The 11536-nt window shown below is 45.9% G+C and overlaps 1 protein-coding gene across 14 annotated transcripts in view; it reads left to right on the top strand.

Moving 5' to 3' along the window:
- Positions 1 to 1879: 1879 nt before the first annotated feature.
- The window catches only part of caska (calcium/calmodulin-dependent serine protein kinase a), a 125236-nt gene continuing 115579 nt past the window's right edge, over positions 1880 to 11536 (top strand). For 5 of the 14 annotated variants that reach the window (XM_030342797.1, XM_030342794.1, XM_030342799.1 and 2 more), the window contains exon 1: positions 1884 to 2663. In XM_030342797.1, the coding sequence (XP_030198657.1) occupies positions 2605 to 2663 (59 nt within the window). In that variant the 5' untranslated portion in view covers positions 1884 to 2604. Of the gene's footprint in view, positions 2664 to 11536 lie in introns of all 14 variants that reach the window. The other 9 variants (XM_030342805.1, XM_030342800.1, XM_030342798.1 and 6 more) reach the window with 5 other exon arrangements.

The following is an 11536-nucleotide window of genomic DNA, read 5'->3' as shown; positions in this document are numbered from 1 at the left end:
ACTGCTCACTCGAGATAAGGGGGGAGAGAGAAGGAGGCTGGGAACACAGTGTTGGATCATTTTATTTTAGGTTTCAAAGCAACCTCAATATCCCATGCTGTGTTCTCAGGACTTCAGTACAGACCGCATAATCGTACCTTTGGTTACAGTCAGTGTATACTTCATTTAATTGTCAATGGTAGGCAATCTCCCCTAAAATGTGTTTTTCACCTCATTTTATCCGCTTGATATAAACACACCGTTGAGTTGCAAAAACATGTGATTTTACTTTGCTCATAGACAATAAAAGGTCATGATGTATTATTTAATTCAACATATTGATCGATATAAGGCATCGGAATGTGTTTTCATCACACATTTTTAATGAGACTTTTTAGAGAAACATAGGGAGGACATTCTTTATTCAACATCCATGATTCGGTTCCAATGGAGTTCAATTCACAACTGAAAAGCCTTTTGAAAATAGTCATGTTAGTTTTGTTTTAAGCAATGTTGCATGCAATTGAAGTTATAACAAATAATATTCAGGATGGTGTTCATTCATTTGGTTTCCTCCTTTATCTGTGTTATGTAACGGTGTTCTACTGGACTGTTGTTCCCTGCTTTAGCTAAACTGTACTGTGGGTAGTAGAACATAATGCCCCAAAGTGAAACAATGAATTGATTCAATAGTTGTATATGACAAGGTTAAAGTGCGAGACCAGGTGACAAACACAACACCTTTCAGATAGTAAGTGTGTGTCAGTACCCTTTGTATACCAGCAGACAATCTAAAGCACATCAGGTTTGGTCTGAATTCCTGATTGGAAATTTGGGCAAAGCACATCTGGCTTCATTGACAAACACACACACACACACACACACACACACACACACACACACACACACACACACACACACACACACACACACACACACACACACACACACACACACACACACACACACACACACACACACACCCCTGTGTGAGTCTAGGATGAGTGTGCTGGCTAGAGATAAGATTTTTATCCTGATGTCCTGTTTTCTCTTATTCGTCCCCAAAATAGTGTTCAGAAACAAACGTGCTGTGATCAGACACGCGTGCGCGCGCGCACATGCTCCAAAACATGTTATGATTAAAGGGCTTAAAAACGTCCTCAAGGTTCCGAATCTGCCTTCAACAAGAAAGCATTTAACGAGCGAAAGACAAACAACAGCCTCGCTATCTGACCTGTAGCTTATTTAATTACGGCAAATCCTCTCCTTAGAGAAAACATAAATAAAGCAACAGGCTCGTCTTGGGTTTTCGAATCTGCTTAATTATTCAAACGTCCTTAATTAGCCAATCGGCCGGCCGTACGTTTACCCCGTTCTGTTGGCGCTGCATGTCAACACAACACATTTGTTGTGTTTGCCTTTCGGCTGGCGATGACTACATTTGAGATTTGCCAAATGTTGTATGATTTCTGTCTTTACCGATCAGGACGGCGCCTACCACACACTTCGGAATGATCAGGAACATGGCTGCAGGATATTTTTGTATCCTGTTTTCTGTTTTTATCTAAAACTACATTGGATATCAATTGGTTTTGTTCAGTTGAGTTCGGACCAACATATTCACACCTCATCCCGAGTTTAGTAGTTTCAAAACCTTTGCGCTCGCGCGTGCGTGCGGTGGCTGCGCGCGTGTGCGTACGTCGAGAGCGCTTTGATTTTACCCCGCGAGCGAGGCTGTGGCTCATTAAAAGTCAATGGAGAAACTGTGTTTAAAGTGAAGCCCCTACGTAGCGCCGTCACTCTGTCATTTTGGATCCAACATATAAGCGCCGATGGAAATCCTCGAGCACCGCACCGGAGCCAAAATGGAGGACGGTGGAACAGTTTCGTAACCACAGAGTGGGAGGAGCTTGACTCTCTGGAAGCTCGGATACAGCAGGACGAACAAACACAGGCAACCGTCGGGAAGTGTTCGGGCGCCAGCAAAGACCGAGAAAGCCACCTGAAATCTCACCCTGGGAGTCTACCTGAAGCCCTGCAAGAGTAGGGGGTTGTTCCAAACAATCGAAAACAAGCCAGTGATACTCGGGATGTGAATCCCCGTGCGCCTACCTGGATTATTTTTGCCCTAGTCAAGCTTTATACACTACGGAAGCATTTTATCAGTGTTTCCCACACAACATTCAAGTCAGGTCGGGAACCTCTGACAGGGACTGTTCTGGGGCAGACATGTGATGCGAGCGGTTACTATAATGTGTGTTTTGCAGTCGCACGGTTTGTTTTGAGGAGTAACCCATCGGGGAGATCGGTAAAGGTGGGGCCGAACCGGAGACGCCAAAGGGATTATTTTAACACGCGTTTAGCCTGGAAGCTCTCCTTCTCTCCCTCCCTCCCTCCCTCTCTTCACCCGTAGCGTTTCGGGGAAGTCGACGGGAGGCGGTATTTGGAAATTAGAAACGGTTGTTGTAACTCAGCGACTGCTCTCCTCCGGTTTTGCATTTCGGTGTGCGCCTCATAATTTGTGTCCACCGTCAGCTGCTTGTGGCCTTTGTCTCCTGGTTGGAACATAAGGTTTGAGGACGCGTATATTTGGGGATCATTTCCCCAGCCGACTCTTGACTGACTATGGCGGACGACGACATTCTCTTTGAAGATGTGTACGAGCTTTGCGAGGTCATCGGAAAGTAAGTACTACTCTTTATGGTTCCATTTGTGTTTTTCTTTTTTTAATGTGTCCCGTTTTGTTTGATGTGCCGCTTTACAGTATGTGCCATTGGACGCGCGAGACCAGACGCGCAAATCGGACACGTGTGACGTGTGCCTGTGATACGGTCCTGCTCTATGTCACGGTCATGATGTCAGCTGTTGGCGCTTTTTTTTTTAAGTGCATATAGTCAGATATCAAATATCGCACGGCTTATCAATTATTTAACAACGCTGTCAATCTTGACTTCTCCCAGCCTGAGCAGATTTGTACGTTTGGTGTATGAGTCTTTGCTTACTCCTGTTGAGCGTACATGGAAGTTGGTGGCACCGTGCAGAAATACAATCTAGTCTCATGAACACTTTGGATATGTGAATACTTTTCTGATCGTATACCTTACGGCAGAGGCCTGCGTTTGTCTAGGGTCTGGCGAAACAATGCATACCTCATATGCCCAAGCAGCATTCATCAAGTGTCCACTCTTTTGCTTGAAATAACACTTGTCAGATGAAGCCTAATTACAACACAGTAGCACAATCATTCTCCAAGGGGTTTCCCCCCATATTTCACATCTTGAAACCCTCTCACAAGTCCACAGTCCTCCAATCACTGTCCCCATTATAATACTTTTTAGAATACGTGAATACTAGGCAATTTGAACAGAAATGCTCACGTCATTATGACCAGAAACAGTTTACCTAATGACTATCATGCTGACACGCTGGAAGATGGCTCATAATTATTCATGGCAAACAGTTTTTCATTCCCAACATTTTTCCGGTCAGTCAGTCTCCATCAAGCGGCCTTACCTGAGCCTGAATGTTATCTCCTTGCACACGGGCGCACCTTTCATGTGGAAGCCCTGCATTAACCCACAACATGTCTCCAGCTTTGAGGCTGATCATTACAGCCCTTAAACAGAGGAGGACAGAAGAATGGCTTTAAAATGTGAGAGTGGTTGTAGTTGAGGCCTCCAGGGAAGCAGAGGTTGCCCTGGGCTAAGTCTAGGTTCATCTTATGGTCAGGGAACATCTGATTCCCTGCCCAGTTTTTTTTCTAGACCGTAGAGGTAGGCCTAGTCCTGTCTGCTTCAGGCAAAACTGCAAGCGATCCATTGTCTCCACTAGTAGTGGCTTAGAAAAATGAAAGCACTGAAATGGCATGATGGTGAATTTAAGCTCCCAATGAATAGGTAATGGCCTATTTCCTATCAACACCCTGCTTTCGATCAGCCAGTTTGTGGTGTAGACGGACTGGTTACGGAGCACATATTACCTTTTTTCATAAGGAAACGGCACCTTTCCTGTACAAGTTCAGGCAAGCCTTAATACTACCTGTTCTCATCACCCCCCCCCCCCCCCCTTCCACACACACACTCGCTCATCTTTGTTTCCCCGATTTCCCGCACAAGAAAACAAATGACAATATTCTGTGCACGCCAAAGCAAACTGAATATTCAGCGTAGTTCATGGCTGCCCAGCGGTCCATGCTCTGTGCCTCTTTCTTATGGTTCAAGACGAGGGCTGGTTGTGAATGCAGGCGTGAGGAATGGTGCATAAAGAACACTGCAAAGTCAAACGCTTCATGTCACACACGCACGCACGCACGCACAAGCGCACACACACACGACCGCATACACACACGCGTACATGGGGGGCAGTGTTGTTGAGTGGTCTGACTCATGGCCTTACTCATAGCGTACGGCTGTGATGGAGAGTTGGAGGCGGGTAGAGGGAGGGTGTTCTGCTGTCCTCCATCCAGACGATGGCTTTTTATCACGCAGCCTCCATCCAAGGTCCCCCCCTCCCCCTAAGGTCCCCCCCTCCCCCTAAGGTCCCCCCCCCTCCCCCTAGTCACTTGTGTGAAGTTGCTCAGGGGTTTTGAGTCAGCTGTCGTCTTGTCTCAGAGAATCTCGTAGAAATACCTGAAATGCATTTTTTAACACGACATGTAGGAAGCACCATGAATCACCGGACGTGTGAATCTGCACAACAAGTCAGCTTAGTCTCTACGTGTTGTAGACATTTTGGAGTTTCATCAATCAGACTGACAATCAGATGTAGATGCACAAATTATCAGGTAAACTTTAAAAAAAGTGTGCGTGTGTGTGTTTTGTGTGTGTGTGTGTGTGTGTGTGTGCGCGCGCTCTTGACCACAGACACAAATCGTCCACGTCAGTCAGCCTTCTCTGTTGGTTTTTCTTGCGTCCATCTTGTTATTTCCATCTGAGTCGGTCAGCTGTTTGTCTCCTTCTTGAGGTTGCGGGTGGAGGTAGGGGGTGATTGGAGCATGTAATGGATGCAGTGAATAAATCGGGAGCAGAGGAGTCTGGGTTGGCTGTGGGATGGGCCGGGGGGGAGAGTGAGGGGGAGGTCGGGGGGGGGGGGGGGGGGGAGTAGAGAGAAGCAGTCCATTAGCTTGGCATCAGACCTGCAGGCTACGCTCTTTTCGTTCCTACTCATCTTTGAGCAACGGTGTGCTTATACGCCTGTGTGTTTTGGACTCTTCCCATTTCACCCAAGTGAGGCATTCACAAGGGATGCAACAAAAGCATTCACAAGTGTTTTTGTGTTCATGCTTCTGAGTTTACTACAATGACATTTTGAGCGTGGCACTGGCAGCACAACCACTTGATCTTCTGTGAATTTCATGTAAAAAAACTCCAGATGTGTCCCTGGGTTAGATTTTGAAGAAAGGTGTTTTTTTCTTATGCCATTACAAAGTAATTGTGGCTTCATTCCAATCCTCGTGGTTCAGATTAAACTGTGGCGTGGCAGCTACAGTCTAATGTGCAACACTGCAAGTTTAGGCTTTCATTTACCGGTCCAACAATGTACAAACTACTTCGGTAGCACATCTTTCAGTGGTTTAATATAAACTGGGCAGCAATGGATTCGTCTTTCAAGCACTCCTTCCTGTTAATGGGACCCCAAAGCAGACCTGATTGTTGGGTCAATGGGACTGTCTGCCCGCGTGGTGCCCAGTCCTCAGGCCTTCGCCACTGATTTAACAATGAATGAATGGCTGTGCTTTTACCACACTCAGTCGTGTGTGTGTGTGTGTGTGTGTGTGTGTGTGTGTGTGTGTGTGTGTGTGTGTGTGTGTGTGTGTGTGTGTGTGTGTGTGTGTGTGTGTGTGTGTGTGTGTGTGTGTGTGTGTGTGTGAAGCGTAACGTGTGAAACACTGACCTACATCAGGAGGAGGGATCACCCGGGCACCAGTTCCCCAGCTCTCAGACGTCGGCCTGAGGGCCTTGATGTCTTGCTGTGCTTGACTGTTGACTCGGCCAAAACTATAATAAACCGGCTACCATATATCACGCTGCTGCTGCTGCGGCTTCGGCTGCACCCTGACGCCCAGCGGCTGTGGGTCACTTCGGTTAAAAAAGAAACATTGGGTTCATGGAAGAACTGCATTAAGCTCTCCTCTTGCTGTGCTGTGTGTGTATATACTCAATGTTTCTCTGCATACTTCACAACATGCTAACAGCAGCTATGACTGAATGGGGACTCGGGGCCCAGGGGGAATAAAGTGTGTGTGTGTGTGTCCATCAGTTTGCTTTGCATGATTTCAGCCTATTACATTGTTGGTGGAAGTGAAGGGGGGGGGGGATCTGCTGAAAGTCTAGTTTCAGCACGCGCAATTACACTAACACGATACGCGAGGCGTTCTCTCGCGCTCGGCCGCTAAAATATTTATCCGTACCTCCTCGTCAAATCGTGGGGTGAAAACAGAACAGAAGAATACGTTGGCGGCTCTCCGTGTACGGTGCCAAGTGAAAGGGCTGCATTTACAACATTACACACACAGCGGCAGTTGTGGGGGGTGCTTCTCTCGCCTGGTATGGGGGGGGGGGGGGGGGAGGGGGGATGGATGGAGCCGAGCCCACAGGTGAGCTCCGTCTTAGAGGTTCCAACAGAACCTGTTTTTTTTTTTTTCTTTTGAAATTGTTTGCCGAGATGAAAGGTGAGGCAGGCCAGTGGTTTTTGTTTGATCTGCTTCCTATTTCATTATGTTATATGGGGCTAAGGAGGCCTGTGGCTGGCCTAACTGGAGAAGGGCCGTTTTCTTGCTGATTATTAAGCCGGCACTGCTTCGTCGCAGTCTGCAGACCCACGACGTCCACCGTCTCCGACGCTGCCTTGATCGGCATTTGAAGTCGGATGTTTGCCTCACGCCTAGGTTGTCATGGCCCATTGGAAGTGACAGCAGTTCTTTGGGATAGCACGCAGTGTCGGGAAGAGCAGTCTTTACCCGGGCGATTATGCTAATCTCCCTCCGTCACCTGCAAAATAACTAAACAAAGGGATTCCTACGGATGAGGATGAGAGCTCTGTAAACTCTTACGCAATTTTGATGTTAAAGGCCCAGCCAGCATCAAAATTAAAATGTAGACTTAGGGTCCAAATTGGGTTACCCTTAGTTTAATACCTTCCACTATCATGATATATAGACCAACAATTATTGAGTCACAGTATTTTTCCTATATTTGCGACCAACATTTTATTTGGGCTTATTTCTATTAAACGGCTGTGTCGTGTAGATAAGACACATTTGTGGTGTAGCATGCCTGCACCGGTCTTAAACTGACATGTATTTGGTACAATTACATTGCTCTATTGTGATTGGAACTCAACAGTGATGGACCGCTAGCTTTGGTTTTTGACAGATTCAAATATCGAGGCGAATCTCTACACCAGTCCCCTTACTCTTTGCAATATATGTCCCACCCCAACCTTCTGTATTAGTCTGTATCATAACTTCTCACAAAATATGTAGCTAACTCCCATTGGATAAGGCCTTTTCAGGTCATTATTCTGCATCATTTACAAGAAAAAAAGATATTGAGGAATGACAACTGGTATTATGTTTTAGAATGTTTTTTCATTAGTCATTCCCCTCAGATTTTGCTATCTCACATCTTCCACTTCTAAATGTCAAGACAAAGTTTACATAAAGGTTATTGTATCAAGACAAATTCAACACGGACATAATTGATTATTATTTATGTCGCCATGGCACGGCCGTACTGCATGCTTTTAAACGACAAGAAGGTAATCCCAGAAGGGTGTTTAGGGCCACTGTGGATGGTCCCGCGGAGCGGCCATGTTCTAGTACACACACTCACTCACGTGAGCCCATTATCCAACACATCGTGGTAGATACATGGGGACGGACACACACTCCACTACACAGGCATTGTATCATGCTTACTCGTACACTCGCACAACGATTATACATCTGTTACTGTTCACGTGGATCTCTGTGTGTTTGCTTGTACACATGAAAGCTGCATGCTGTGTGTGCTGCCGGTGCCTTCCAGTCAAGTTCAGCATGTGGTCACAGCAGGTTCCTGTTGGCGAACAAGGAAAGTCCTTAGCTAATGCATTATTAATGAATTATGGGATGGGACTCACAGATGCTCCCCTACTGAGACATCTTGTATACAATTAGCCAAACCGATAGGTTTGAAGCCCGCCTAACAAATTCCCAGAGCTCAAAGGGATAGCTTTGGGAGACGGTAATAATTGTCCCGTCTAGACTATATCTTTCAGCTTGCACGAAAAGCACAGATTTGTGTGACCGTGGTAGTCGGCCATGATCTGCATGGACCGATTGTATCGTCTTAAAGTGGTAACTGTGTTGCTATGTTGGGAAGCAATGTCCATGGTCTCTCTGCTGATTCTTTCTAGCCCTCTTCTGCTCGCTATTTCTCTGTTCCCTCTTTCTTTCATTGAGTGGCTATTGAATCCGGGTTGTGTGTTTTGTCTGCCAAAACACATGCTATCACCAGGGTTATGTCTGGTGGCCCGGTTTAGGAAAACAATAATCAAACCCAGGCCCAAGAAAAACCACCGTCAGAAAAAGCTTTCTCTCCGGAAATCCTTGAAAGTTTGAAACCTCCCTTTTTCTTTTCTTGAGTCCTTTTGTGACTAACGGTGGAATTTCCGTCAATGGCGTTGAACCCCTCCAGCCCACACAGTGGACGGGGACTTGTTGGGCGGCAGACTCTCTATCCATAAACTTGTTTACCGCCTGAATATGACACCCAGGTGCGACGCTAACGTCCATGCGTTGGAGGAAACCGCTCAAAGGGCCGTGGGCTTTTAATGTGGAGCATGTGGGCCCAACTTCCGTCAGAGTCCGTTGCTTGGAGAGAATCTTGGAAGAGGGGAAGGGCAGGAGAGTAATGGGCTAAACCTGAAATCTGTGCACTGTGATCTGCCCACTGTGATCTGCCTGGTGTACAGATGTGGGAAGACTTTCAAAGCCCCTCCGTCTGTCTAGGTTGGTTGTTGGTTGTTAACCGGTTGGTTGTTATTCCGGCACAATGTGGTGAATATGTTACACACAGGATTTCTCTCTCGTTAGTAGACTCACACTTGACAATAAGGCTTTGGCATGTCTCTGTTCGTGCGATCTCTCGCCTTCCTGATAGTGAAGCTCTAAACTGTACGGGATAACACATAAACGGCTGCCCCTCAAGGTTGTGTTCTCTCCGTACAATTCGTAACGCATATCGGCCACGTAACACACGTGCATCGTTTGGAGTCACAGGAGAAATGCTGCATCTTTGGTGCGTTGTTGAATTCGTAACCTAATGTAATAAAAGTGCTTCTCGTGGAATGCTTTGCCATTGCAAAAGGAATTTATCCTGTACATCCTTATGAAACTCAAATTGAGGGAATCATATTTTAATGACTTGGTTCACTTCTTATCTCCAGGCTAGAGCTTTGCAACCTCATTTCCCTATGTAGATAGTGCCAATAATCCCCCACCACACGAGCACACACACCTGCTAGGCATTTTGTGCATCTGTATGAGGGGTGGGGGGGGATAGTTTGCATTGCATTTGGCTGGAACATGTACACGTGTGCACTTCACAGGCTGTATACATAATGAATGCCGCCTCAAAGGCCTGGTTCTCGCACGGCAGAACCATTGTTAATGGCAGCAGGCATCGAGTGCCGCGCTAAATAATGCCATAATGGATGATATTTTTAACACTCTATTCACGCAGTCGCCTTTTCTCTAAGGCATTCATTTTCCTCCCGCCTGGGCACACGCATGTTCTCCACTTTCTACCATGTTTCATTACCGATTAAGCCAGCATGGCTCCATTCCTCTCTCTTCCCATTCTCTTGCCCATTTTCCTCTTTGATTGGTTTGCACACAGCATAGCTTTTCATTAAATTAACCTCTTTTTAACGAGACGGGTCAATGGAGGGGGGAAAACCCACTACAATCATCATATTTACAATGAGAGTGCAACATGAGGATGAATGTGCAGTAGGGGTCGAACGATCCCTGTCCAACCCGCACGCTGTGCGGAAACGAATACGGTTCTCTGAGTATTTGCAATAAGGTACGACATGGAGAAGAGAAGCCTGATTTTTGCACATTTTGGAGTCCCAGCAATATCATTATGACAGCGATACTTTATTTGAGCCAGACTTTGTTATACTTTATTAAACACTAGGCCAGTAACGATGAAGACTGTCGATAAAATGATTGTGATTGTGGTGCTAAAGGATCAATGGTCAGAGGACAACATAACGGTCGTACGGCCAGTGTGGAGGGCGAGCAATTATACCATCCCCCAGCGTCTTGTAAGACTGGGGACATTAGAATTTCACAGGGTTTAAACCATTATAATGGGGTTATAGAACCAAACTGAAAAAAACGTGTGACAAAAAACCCTGCAATGAACAGAGCCGTGACTCTCATGAACTCTCCTTTACCCCCCTAATGTGCTGGATCTGGGTATTTTGCGTTCTGTCGTCTCTAAGGACAGGACGTCTATTCTAGACGTCTGTTCCATTGAGAAACCATGGATTGTCGTTTCTACCAACCAGGACCTTGACCCCATTTTAAAAGCTGCAGTCAGAATAGCAAATCATGAAGGCTTACGGTGCGATGACCATTGCACCTCCAGCCGCAGCTACTAGTCTGGAATGTGCACGGCAGTTGAAAGGATCACAAAACTGGGCATCCCACGTTTGCATTTTAAACTGAAAGACACCCTGTCGGCTGTACATTATGACACTGTGTGTCCCCATCACATCACAATTCAACCACCGTCAGGGATGCATTAGAAAGGATGTATCCGAGTTTACATGGGTGACTACGATTAACCAGCTCAATTCGATTTTATTCAACGATTCTTGGGTAAAAATGTAATCATATTTATCCCGCTTTAAATGCCCCAATGGTCGGCAACCCGGTCACAATCTATGCTAAATCCAACCATAAAGTTCTTGGATATTCACTCTGTAGTGATGTAGTGAAATAATCTAAAGCAGGAGGCGATAAGCGAACTCAGTGCTCCCCATGGGTCTAGCTGTGAAAACGGCCGCCCGACTATTCAAAGTTAAGGGTACAGCCCTATTAATTTGGCTTAGCCAACTGTAATAGACGGTTTACTTACTAATATTTGCCTGGTATCCCCAAAAAGGTCCCATTTTGCCAAATCTCACCAAATTTTTGGCTAATGCTTACAATGAAGTCAAACACAGATGGCTGTAAAACCACCGTCTCAGATGACTAGTCCTGTATCAGCTTGTCTTCAATATCCATTCATATAGTCAATAGGGATCCGAAACAATTATCACATCCTGTTAATGAACCTCTACAAATAAATCCAACATTGGACATGTGGATGACTCACATTTGTTTAGTCTCCCACGCCTGCTACACAAGCCAAGGCCAACACTCTTCATGTTGAACGCGTTAAATAACCGCCTCTGGTTGTTGATTGGCCAAGAGAGACTTGAGCATTTAGTTGTTTTGTCGTTGTGGTTAATGGTTATAGTGCGGAGTGGGCTTTAATTGATTTTGTAATAATTTAGATGA

Source organism: Gadus morhua, chromosome 20 (genome assembly GCF_902167405.1).
Source record: "Gadus morhua chromosome 20, gadMor3.0, whole genome shotgun sequence".
In the NCBI taxonomy this organism is placed as follows: domain Eukaryota; kingdom Metazoa; phylum Chordata; class Actinopteri; order Gadiformes; family Gadidae; genus Gadus; species Gadus morhua.
Note: the sequence above shows the minus strand (reverse complement) of the source record. Positions and strands in the feature narration are given on the sequence as shown.